The following is a 12,682-nucleotide window of genomic DNA, read 5'->3' as shown; positions in this document are numbered from 1 at the left end:
CTCTCCTCCGCGGGGCCGTATCTCTCCGGGCCAGCCGGTTCACACTCCTCTCTCTCTGTACCTGCTGTGTTTCCTCCTCATGGCGCTCCCGCGGACTCTTCCCCGGGACCTTCCCGCTCCTGCGCTCATTCTTTTCGGCTAAGATGCGGATCTCCAGCGGTCTGGGTGCAGTGCTCTCGGGGGGCTTCGTGATTCAACAGCGGCCGGAGGGGAAGGCGAAGCAGCTGGGATAACTAACTGGGTGCTATGGTGGGACCTCCCGGACCGGCAAGAGTTGGGCTTTTCCGGAATAAAGCAGCGGTTTCCACAGAGGTAGGTGGGCTCATCATCGCTTTAAACCGGTGACCTCAGCTGCTGGAGGAAAGTGGTCTGTCCTGGTCCAGCTTTACTTTCTGTCCACATTAAACTTCCTCTCAGATGAAGTCTCATTAATCTCTTGATAACGAGTCCGAAATAAAAGCTCTGCCTCTGGAGCCAGAGATTCTACTTGACTCTGGTTTGGTTTGATAAAGAAGATGTCACCTGTTACTGTTAATTATTAGTGACAATTAAGTGAATCTTGGTTTAATGAAATGAAGATATAAACCGTGCAGTCAGTTTATGAGGATAAAAGTTGATGTTAATAGTGATTTATTTTTGGGAGTGATGGTCTGGATAAGACTGATTTTTAGTAGTGACATAGCAGCTTGGTTCCTGACTTAGCCATGTGTCCTATGAGTGTCCCAGAAGGAGATAGACAGTCTATAATTAACTAAGGCAGACTTGAGCCAGGGGAGACGAAGCCTAATGCCACTACTGGGATTTGTGGAACTCCATTACACAATCAGATAAAGGCCCCGCAGTCAGAGGACTTCAAATGGCAACATAAGCCTTTATAGACCAACAGGAGAAGGGCTTCCCAGAAGAAATGCAGTTTGATTTCATTCATTCTCTGGACTGGATTAAAACTGCTTTTCATTACATAAGAACACCTGCTGAAAGACGTTTTGTTATTCACTGATTTACGTCAGTGAATCTCTCCAGCTAAAAAGAACAGGATTTCCAGTGTCTAACTGGACTGTATGGTATCTTCAGTATCTTCAATATTACAGTTATGGCTCCGACATAAACAGCTGCTCAGATTTGCTGTTTTGATTTGGTGTGAAACTCTGCTGCCGTTCACTGAACCAACATCAGCTACTGTCTGAATTCTCATGGGAAACGTCTCGTATGGAAAAACAAGACTCATCTAACACAGACTTTTTATTGTTATTCATTATAAACACTGTGTTTCCTGTTCCAGCCAACTACACTTTATTTATCACATCTGAATAGTAGAATAAGATGTGCACACCTGACACTGATGATGCCATTTTAGTAGATTAGCAGATTTAGTCCAGTGCCACCCACCTCCTGGCTCCCTTTTAAACATTGAGTAGGCATGACCAGATTAACCTGCCCGAGGGCCCCGGGGAAAAATCAGCTGCTATGCCCCTATTCACCCCCCCCCCCTCTGCATTATTATAGTAAACTAATTCATAAGAATGAAAACATTTGCAGGTAATTAATGGCATGTGGACATGTGTCACCTACTGGGCAAAGCTTTTATCCAGAACACTAGATCAGTTATTCTCAAAGTCAGGGGTCCTTGAGGGGGTTCCTGGGGGTCCCCAGCAAAAAGGGGAATAATTAATTTTCATCATAATTCCAGCCATAAGTAATACAGTGACAGAATGTGTGATTATTCTGGTCATGGGTTGAAGCACTTCCTGTAATAAAACTAAAAGCAGGAATCTTATCAGATGGGTCTGTGGTCTAACCTGTGTCAGTTTAGTGTATTGTGAGTAAAGTTTGGGAGCCACTGCTCTAAGTGTCCCTGAAAGCTCCAGGCTTCCTGTGTGGCAGCTGGTTTGTGCTTATTAAACTGGAAATTTGACTGGGAATATGCAGCATTTACTGACATGATCAGTGGCCACTGCTTCATTTACTGGTCTTGAGGTCCTGTCCTGTAATGGGGTCATAGGTCACAGTCATAGACTGTAAATAAAGATGGACGTAGCCTCTGTGACGTCACCCACAGGTTTTGAAGCTCAGAGTGAGCTGCTACACCGTCGCCATCTTGGCAGTGTCTGGCTCTGCCCCAAACTTCCAGCTAATCCAAAAATGGTCAAAGAGGTGGGGCGTGTGTGGAGCTGAGCTGAAACAGGTGTCATGAAGGAGGAAATTAGCTCTAGAGACCAAAACAGTTTTTGTACCAGGCTGTAAACATGTTTATTTCTGCTGTAAAGTTGGACATTTTAACATGGGAGTCTATGGGGATTGACTCACTGTTGGAGAGAGACTCTAGTGGCCATTAGAGGAACTGCAGGTTGTGGTTCTTCAGTGTTGACTTCATCTTTCAGCCTCAGAGGTTGATGCAGGGTTACAAACAAGTTCAAGATCTACTTGTTCCTAATATAGTAAATGTAGAAGTTTGCATCATTTATTGTTGTGTTGGTGGTGTGATGCCCAGTTTGTCATGTCACAGAGTCTTTCAGCAAAACCACAAATTGCTCAGAGTCTCTTTGGGGGGCGGGGCTGAGGTTTAATAGGGGCCCAGCAATCCATTTTTTCCTTGAGGCCCCCAGCAAGGTAATCACAGGTCAAGGTCAGTGTGACCTCACAAATCACTTTTTAGCCATTACTCAAGACATCACAGCAATTATGATAAAATGTCACACAGATGGTTCATATTTTCTATGACTCTGAATAAACAGGGATGTAACCTGAAACTAGTCTGAGTGGAGGAGGCAGATGTTGATCATCTTGAGCATCTTGTGTTCATTTAGGAGAGTGGTATAATTTAATGTGGTCAGACCTGTGTCATGTGTGATGTCTTGTGTTTCCAGCCATGGATCTAACCCAGAGCTTGGTGGTCTAAACACAAACCGGGTCAGCTTGGTGGACCTGGGCAACCTTTCCTCGACCAACCACAACCATCATCTCATTGAGCCTCACGAGCTCCACAAACTCACACACACGACCACACCCTCGGTTTGACCCTCCCCCGCAGCGAGACGGCAGCACCCGGAGCAAACATGACAGACAGAGTGACTTTCAGCACACCTAAAGTCAACCCCCGGTCCGCCGCGGGCCCTGTGCTCCCACCTGAGCCCATCGACATCATCCGCATCAAGGCCCGCTCCCGGCGGGTCAGGCTCAACGTCGGCGGTCTCACACATGAAGTCCTGTGGAGAACGCTGGACCGGCTGCCCAGAACCCGTCTGGGGCGGCTAAGAGACTGCAACACGCACGAGTCATTGCTGGAAATTTGCGATGACTACAGCCTCACTGAGAACGAGTACTTCTTCGACCGGCACCCGGTGGCCTTCTCCTCCATCCTCAACTTCTACCGAACCGGGAAGCTACACATGATGGAGGAGATGTGCGCCCTGTCCTTTGGCCAGGAGCTGGACTACTGGGGTATCGATGAAATCTACCTGGAGTCATGCTGCCAGGCGCGGTACCACCAGAAGAAGGAGCAGATGAACGAGGAGCTGAGGAGGGAGGCGGAGACGCTGAGGGAGAATGAGGGGGAGGAGGAGGAGCATGGCTGCTGCCCTGACAAGAGACAGAAGCTCTGGGACCTGCTGGAGAAACCCAGCTCCTCTGTGGCTGCTAAGGTAACAACAGCTGCACACACTCTACACATGTTGTAGAATCCCATATCAAGTTTAATCTGTGACCCAGTGTCTCTCAGGTCCACTGTGTCTCTGGAGGAGCTCTCTGAAGTCTCCAAAAATCACCCCGCTGATGTCGTAGTGACGTCATCAGGGGTATATCAGCTCGAGTGTGGAGTTTGCTATTGAGTTGCATTATGGGGAATATAGCCTCCAGTTTTTTTTAAAGCTTGATACATGGCAGGGACTAAAAGTCAGGACAACACAGATTTGAATTTATTTTGATAGTAGAAAGGAAACAGGAAATATGAGGAAATATGAGGTGACGTCAGCTGGACTTGAATCAACGGTTATACACTGACGCAGACCAACAAGACATGACTGCTCTTCTTCTTTAAACTGTGCCGTGTGAGTCCCTAAGTCACTGGAGTGCCCTGTTAAAAACACATACTGACAGAGGCGAGGTCACAGGAACAACCATGAGTACATGTTCAGTGTAAAGGTCAGTTTCAGAAGACAGGACATTATTCTCACACTCTTCTGTTCTTAAAGCAGGTTTTCAACTTTTGAATTTAGAAAGTGAGTCCTGTTTCTGAGCTGCACAGCTGTCCTGACAGGTTCGTTCTGAACAGGTGGATAATGGTTGGATTAATATGCATAATGGATAAAATTGTGTGGGGTGTAACTCACAACCACTCCGCAGTGTATGCCAGTGCATTTGCTTATGTACAGTACTTACACACAGTTTTGAGGTATTTGTACTTAAGTCCTATATTATAAACTATGATGCATTATTATAAAATGAACAAAAGAATGTTGTTGAAATCAGTTTCACCCTGCCCATCTACACTATTGCATCAAAATGCTGCTGATAATTATATAACACTCTGAAAGGGTTCATTCTATGGGGCGCCAATTGTAAAGTATAGTGCATACTAAAATGAACAGCAACATTTCGCCATGCACATGTGGCTCCAAATAATGTTGAAAAAACTAGTAAAAAAAAAGTAACTTTTTATCAGATTTGTCAAATTTACTTTTCTTCATAAAACAATTGAATGTTAATGTTAAATCTAAATGTAAATGTTACATGGTAAATTTAAATCTAAATATGAAATGCTAAATGTAAATGTTTAATATATATCTAAATGTTATATTTAAATGTTAAATCTAAATCAAAATGTTAAATTTAAATGTTGGTGAAGCGAAATATTTAGCTAATATGCAAATTCACGCTGCTGGTCGGTGGAGCTACCAAAATAAAAGCTTGATCCAGCGCTATCCACAGTTCATTTTCATTTTTATTTAGATTTAATATTTACATTTAACATTAACATTACGTTTTTTTTCAAAGAAAAGTAAATTTCACAAATATTGCTGTAAATGTGGTAAAAAAGTGACTTCACACCACTTTCTTTTTACATTATTTGGAGCTAAATGTGGCGAAATGTTGCTGTTAATTTCAGTCTGCACCATGATCCTGGAATGACTGTGGCCAGCACTGGATCAAGCTTTTATTTTGGTACTTCCGCTGATCAGCATTGTGAATTTGCTAAATATTTAGTTGCATCAACATTTAGATTGAACATTTACATTTAATATTAACATAAATTTTGTTTTGTAAAAAATAGTAAATCTAACAAAGTTAACAAATAAAGTCACTTTTTATTTGTCTGCACCACTTTACAATCTGCACATACCATTGTGCATTATGAGAACCTTTATTATTAATAATAATAATAATAACTCAGATTTTTATAGCGCATACGTCAAAGAATATTTAAAACACACAAAGTCAAACTATGTCTTTCATCAATTTGAAAAAAGAAAGTATAGTAGCAGCAATGATAAAGGCCCCTTGAATTATTAAAAGATGACAATACAACCAGACCTTATGATTTCCCACCAATAGGCAGGATTTTGTTATTTGTTATGAGTTGAACCCACAGTGTAATAGTCTGAGTATTAGTATTCAGTTCCAGTCATTCCTTGAAATGAGTCTGAGACACCCACTCAGCTCTGATCTGTTTCCTCCTCATGTTCTGCCTCTGATTAGCAGCTCCATGCAGATCCATGTACAAACAGCAGAGGCCTGTAGAAAGGAGGAGGAGGAGGAGGAGGAGAGGAGGAGGAGAGATCCCTGCATCCTCTCCTGTGCTGGGCTGTCCTTCAGTCCTCACTAGTGGAAAGGCAGCAAGCGTTTTATCTGTAAAGGGTTAATTCACACAATTGCAAAACCAACAAAAACAAAATACAAAAGACATTTTCCACTTTCCTGCAGCAGCATTTATCCATGCAGATATCTGTGGCTGAGGTTTCTGCCTTCAGCCCAACACAATGGAAGTGAATAGAATTTGTTCTGTGGGCTCACAGTTACACTGGATAATCCACACACCACAGTGTGAAGAAGAAACTGTCCCTATAAGAGCTGAATTCTCACTCAGGGGAGCATCTTCCAAATCCTTCGAAAAAATCTTTTTTTCATATCATCTCCTACAAAAGGATCGCAGAGTGTTTTTGTTCCATCCAGATTTCCTTCAGTTTATTTTCCAGTTTTTTGGGGGTGGGTCAGAGGATTACTGTGAGAGTAAAGACTTGGTCCACTGATGAAAAGATGACATCTTTTATTCTCTGTATAAATAAGTTTGGATTTCCACTGAGATAATCTGTGTGTTTGTTTGTGTGTCTTTGCAGTGTGTACTCCACGTTCCAAACTGTCTGTCAAATGTTTCTCTAAGCTCTGTGTAGTAGTTCACACTGAGAGCTTAAACATGTCAACTGACAGTTCACCACAGTGAGAGCTTACTGTTACTGTCTGCAGCAGAGCAGGCAGCACACAACCAGGCAGAGCAGCAGTCCATCACTAATGATGGAGAGGAGAGGAGGAGAGAGGGGAGGAGGAGAGGAGAGGAGAGGAGAGGAGAGGAGAGAGAGGAGGAGAGAGGGGAGGAGGAGAGGAGAGGAGAGGAGAGGAGAGGAGGGGAGAGGGGAGGAGAGGAGGAGAGGAGAGGAGAGGAGGAGAGGAGAGGAGGAGAGGAGAGGAGAGGAGAGGCTAGGAGAGGAGAGGAGAGGAGGAGGAGGAGGAGAGGAGAGGAGAGGAGGAGGAGGAGAGGAGGGGAGAGGAGAGGGAGGAGGAGAGGAGAGGAGAGGATGGGAGAGGAGAGGAGGAGAGGAGAGGAGAGGAGGGGAGAGGAGGAGAGGATAGGAGAGGATAGGAGAGGAGGGGAGAGGAGAGGATAGGAGAGGAGCGGAGAGGAGGAGAGGACAGGAGAGGAGAGGAGAGGAGGAGAGGACAGGAGAGGAGAGGAGAGGAGAGGAGGGGAGAGGAGAGGAGAGGAGAGGAGAGGAGAGGAGGGGAGAGGAGGAGAGGAGGGGAGAGGAGAGGAGAGGATAGGAGAGGAGGAGAGGAGGAGAGGAGGGGAGAGGAGAGGATAGGAGAGAGAGGAGGAGAGGGAGGAGGAGAGGAGGGGAGAGGAGAGGAGAGGAGGGGAGAGGAGGAGAGGATAGGAGAGGAGAGGAGGAGAGGAGAGGAGAGGAGAGAGGAGAGGAGAGGAGAGGAGAGGAGAGGAGAGGAGAAGATAGGAGAGGAGGAGAGGAGAGGATAGGGGAGGAGAGGAGAGGAGAGGAGAGGAGAGGAGAGGAGAGGAGAGGAGAGGAGAAGATAGGAGAGGAGGAGAGGAGAGGATAGGGGAGGAGAGGAGAGGAGAGGAGAGGAGAGGATAGGAGTGGAGGAGAGGAGAGGATAGGAGAGGAGGAGAGGAGAGGATAGGAGAGGAGAGGAGAGGATAGGAGAGGAGGAGAGGATAGGAGAGGATAGGAGAAGAGGAGAGGAGAGGAGGAGAATAGAGGAGAGGAGAGGGGAGGAGGAGAGGATAGGAGAGGAGGAGAGGAGAGGATAGGAGAGGAGGAGAGGATAGAGAGAGGATAGGAGAAGAGGAGAGGAGAGGAGAGGAGAGAGGAGAGGAGAGGAGAGGAGGAGGAGGAGGAGAGGATAGGAGAGGAGGAGAGGAGGAGGAGAGGAGGAGAGGAGGAGAGGATAGGAGAGGAGGAGAGGAGAGGGGAGGAGGAGAGGATAGGAGAGGAGGAGAGGAGAGGAGAGGAGGAGAGGAGAGGAGAGGAGGAGAGGACAGGAGAGGAGGAGAGGAGAGGAGAGGGGAGGAGGAGAGGATAGGAGAGGATAGGAGAGGATAGGAGAGGAAGGAGAGGATAGGAGAGGAGAGGAGGAGAGGAGAGGAGGAGAGGGAGGAGAGGGGAGGAGGAGAGGATAGTAGAGGAGGAGAGGATAGGAGAGGAGAGGAGAGGAGGAGAGGATAGGAGAGGAGAGGAGAGGAGGAGAGGAGAGGAGGAGAGGACAGGAGAGGAGAGGAGAGGAGGAGAGGAGAGGAGGAGAGGATAGGAGAGGAGGAGAGGAGAGGAGGAGAGGACAGGAGACCTATAGTAAGATGGCACTTGATCAGTTTGAGAAGCAGCAGCAGCAGCTGGTCTCGTTCACATGTAAACATCTTGTTGAGGTCAGTGCAGGACGTCACATGTTCCTCATGTAAAGCGGGTGAAACAGAAGCGGGTGCAGGTCAGTGATGATGTTCGTCCTGTTTGTTTCCTTCATGAGATCACGTGAGTGGGTTTGAAAAATGTCATGTAAAGAAATAAAAAAACAAAGTTTAAAGAGGAAGGAAGAGAAGTCCCCTGACCCCTCTGTTTCCAGCCGGCTGACTGGAGAGCGCTCCGGTCCGAGGGCCCTGTCAGCAGCGTGAGGAGAGGCTGCTCTGAGCTCTGCTTTAATCACACACATCCACACTGGATCTGATTATCTGCGGAGCTCAGATCTGGACTGAACCGGCTGAATCAACACAAGTAGATCCACAGTTTGAAATCTGTGTGACACAGGTGTGGTCGTACAGGCTGCACATACATCAGTCAGACGGAAGGAGCTGATTGATTGATTGATTGATTGATTGATTGGGATGGATGGATGGATGGATTTGGGTGTTTTGGTGGGTGAGAATATTTTGCTTGGATTCCACTCCATGTTTACTTGATATCCAACGTCACTATAAAATCTCAGCTCGTTCTGGTCAGGACAACTTGAACGGTTCCGGTTTCACTGAATGTGACCACCAGAACTACAACAAGAGCTTTAATGATCCCATGAGTTCATCAAACACTATTGTTAACTGTGCGGTAGACCAAATATTATCAGTAACCAGGCTAATCTATGAACTGGTGGAATCCATCAGGGGGATCCCTCGAGGCCCAACCTATCCCAAGATTCATTGCGCAGCGGGAATGAAAATAATATGGCAGCAAACAACAGTGACAGAGAGCCTGAAGATTACACTGTTAAATGTAAGTATTGATTTTCAGCTCAGTTCATCAGCTAACGGTACAACTGTTAAAAACAAGGACCTTAAAACCTCAATTTTATGTGAAAGAAAATTAGGCATTGTCAAGGTTGCGAGGCGACAACACAGCGGTAAGGGCGAGCACAGCTGGTGACGCAAGACGAAACTCCTCCGTAGACCAGATTTTCAGTTCAGTTCGGCCTTCGCAGTCTACGACAGCTGCCAAGGACCACGCACTCGTAGACCGGGTCCTCTGAAGGACGGGGGGGAAGATAGTGCAACATGTCTGATGTCATATGTCGATGACGTGTATTTTAGTTTCTCACGATAAAAGTCCAGTTAACAGACGGTTCATCGCTCTATAAATACAGCAGCTCCGGCCGTCACAGGTCCATGTGACTGCTCTGGAACCGTAGTGTCAGCAGGACGGGAAGCCGCTTAGGCCACGCTGCGCTCAGACCGGCCGTGTGTCACTGTGTGGCAGCGGTGATGCAGCTCAGCTCTCCACCAATCGGAGCGCCCCTTCCTGTGTGACACGTACAGATCAGTGCTACTGCTGATTAGAACAGAAGCATTACCTGGCCTTTTGGAAAACATGCGCACACACACACACACACACAGAGTCCAGATGGACAACTATCCATAATAGTTTGGAGTTTTATTGGATAATATGAACATTAAATGTTCCAATAATAGAGATTAGTTTCATACACTTTACATAATCTGTGTAATCTTCTTAGTTTTGGCTCTGATTATATTTTTTACATGTTCCCTTTGCACTCTCTTTTGTAGTGAGAGGGACCCACACACGTTTTTTTGTTTCACAATTTTTCAAAGCAACAAGATACAAAGTAACACACACTGTCTCCTCCTCTACACACTGCTGTATTCTAAGATAATATTCAAACTCCGAGTTTGGGTGAGCTATGACAGCACATCTTCATGCATGGTCACCTGTTCATAGTGGACAAACACACACACACACACACACACACACACACACACACACACACACACACACACACACACACACTCACACACACAGAGTATGACTTAGGAGTATGGCTTAATCTCCTTTGGGGCTTTTACCAGGACTGCTGCTGCTGCAAATAGACTAACTGTTGGCAGGTTGGATAGTCTGTCCTGTCCACTGTCTGACCTGCTGTAGGGAGGAGGAGGGAGGAGGAGGGAGGAGGAGGGAGGAGGAGGCTGGGGGTGGGGTGGGGTGGGGGTGTGTGTGGAGCAGGAGAACGCAGACTGAGGAGTAACTCTTACCTCAGAAATCTATAATTAAAGTGCGTTATCCAATGTTAACACATCTCGTCCAGACTAATTTTAAGCCTAAAACATTAGACACCTTACCCCCGCACTAACTCAGGCCTAAGACCAATGTTACCATGGTAACAATCAATGACACCCGCACCGACCTGTGGCACCGAACAAGAAACACAAGGAACAAGGAAAACATGGCTCATAATTTGAGCAAATAGAAGAGACAGAGTTTTTAAACCAAATCAGATTTTTCTTTTTATTGTTTCACTCTTCATGTAAAACGTCTTTGTACCTGTTGAATTCTTCCAGTAGACAAACATGTTCTGCTGAGGGGCTGTACGTTTGGATGTGCTTCCTCAGTCGGCCATTTTTTTTATTTTGAAAAAGTCTTCATTTACCCAGAATTCATTGTACCACAGTCCGGCTTAAGATAGTCGAGAACTAAAGTGCTTTGTGCAACAGATGAATTTATCTGAAGTCTGGCTGTTTGTTCTATCTGAGCCACAGTCAGACTCTGTCTTCGTTAAAGCAGCTCCTGAGCTTGATCCGCTCGGTCCTCAGTATTTATTGATATTTCTCACACACTCAAAACAAATACACAGATTGATCTGATCATTAATGACTGATCGACACCTGTCAGGAGACGCTTCCTGCGACTGGGGGAGAATCTCCAGTTTCTTGAGGTTCGTGCTTGTATGACTGTGCTGAACACTGCAGGGAGTACTTGTTTACCCAGAGCACACACACACACACACACACACACACACACGCTCTCTCTCTCTCTCTCTCTGATGAACCACTGGTCCATAGCTGACAGGAGAGTCTAACGCTTCCCTCCACACGTGGCTCCAGGCTTTCACAATGTTTTCCTGTGGGCCGCTCTGCGCTCAGAGGTGAGAACAGATTTTCTGCAGCCCACAGGGGAAAAGTTTGTCAGGAGAGTTTCTTTATGCACAAACACGATGGCTCTGAACACAGTCAGCAGCTTGCGACAAGTTCTGTGGTCTTCTTAAATATCCAGTTCCCTGCTCTACATTCAGCAAATCTGACTTTTCTATTTAAATGAAACTTGATTCTTTATTCAACAAAAATGAATGTGTACATTTTCCTTATTGTTTAATTGGGCATCGTGAAAGATTGTATTTTATTAGTGAAGAAGAATATATCATTTTGGTGTTGTGTTTTTAAATTGATTAGAAGAAGAGAATTTCTTCCTGATGATTAAGTCCAGCAGTGAAGGATCTTTATTTCTGTATTTCAGCATTTGTATGAAACAAAACAGATAATATGATACAAAGGCTTTACAAGGTGACAAGACTATTGCAACTAACTACACTACTAAAATGTGTGCATATCATTACTGTGCATATTATTTGTATATTATTTAAAATTATTACAGTAAATTCACCAGCCACTATAGAATATGAAAGAGAAGTGGAGGGAGTTGTTTTACAAGTTCAAGAACACTATGGCTCCAGGTGAAGTAAAACTGAAACTGTGGTAAAACTGAATCTGGAGCCACAGTGTTTTACAGATTAAACCTATTATAAAGTAGTTTTATATACACAATTGATGGTTTTATATATATATATATATATATATATATATGTTATTATCCAGGTGTGTTTGCTTCCATTTTCTCCACATAAGGACATAGTTAAATTCGGAGATTATGTGTTGTTTGCTTATAAAGCAGATCTAGGTTCTATATTAATACTGTGAAAGTATCAAAGCCTCAGTCCACAGAGAAATTCACACAGCCTGTATTCAGAAACTGAGCCTTAAAACCAGCCGTCAGGACTTCTGGAACTTTGTGATGTCACAACAAAGCAGTCACAACTGTCAGCCACGCCCCAAGCCCAACTTTCTTTTTTTTTTTGTAGAAGTAGTAGTAGTAGTATTTATGTTTTTTTCCTTATCTTAAACTTATCCTTAAGGGTTCACTTAGAGTCAGTTAAACTGTTGCACAAAAGACCTTAGCAACCAAACTAAAAACTAAAAACCCAACATGGGGGAGTTCCCATCAAAACAACAGGAAGATGAGATAGCAGCGCACTATTCTAATGTCGCCTGCTTCTCAAAAGTGATAACAGGATTCATAAGTGCTGATGGCAGCAAATCAACAGACTCCATGGAAACAGTAGAATTTTACTGCTGTAAAATCTCTGTCACTGCTGCAAATGCCTCAACTTTTCTTTCTTTTCTTAACTAAGGAAATATTTTTAAGAGATTCTGTGCGACACCCTTAAGTAACCCCCTCAGCTAAGGATAAATTGTGCCATACTTAAGTAGAAAACCTGCTCTTCTGTTCAGCTCATTTCAGCTAGGAGTTTTACCAAGCTACAATCCGTGACCTGTGATTGGCCTGACCATATGTTACTCAGAAACCAGTCAGCCAATCAGAAGAGAGGAGGCTCTCTTCTGATTGGC

The 12,682-nt window shown here is 44.9% G+C and overlaps 1 protein-coding gene across 1 annotated transcript in view; it reads left to right on the top strand.

The window, feature by feature from the left end:
* Positions 1-12,682, top strand: part of LOC130178843 (potassium voltage-gated channel subfamily B member 2-like) — a 28,625-nt gene continuing 15,943 nt past the window's right edge. Inside the window, exons 1-2 of the mRNA XM_056391392.1 lie at positions 1-312; positions 2,868-3,641. Coding sequence (XP_056247367.1) covers positions 3,057-3,641 — 585 coding nt within the window. The 5' untranslated portion in view covers positions 1-312; positions 2,868-3,056. The remainder of the gene's footprint in view (positions 313-2,867; positions 3,642-12,682) is intronic.

The sequence above is a fragment of the Seriola aureovittata genome, chromosome 12 (assembly GCF_021018895.1).
Source record: "Seriola aureovittata isolate HTS-2021-v1 ecotype China chromosome 12, ASM2101889v1, whole genome shotgun sequence".
In the NCBI taxonomy this organism is placed as follows: Eukaryota; Metazoa; Chordata; class Actinopteri; order Carangiformes; family Carangidae; genus Seriola; species Seriola aureovittata.
The sequence above is the reverse complement of the archived record's forward strand: the minus strand, read 5'-3'. Positions and strand labels throughout refer to the sequence as shown.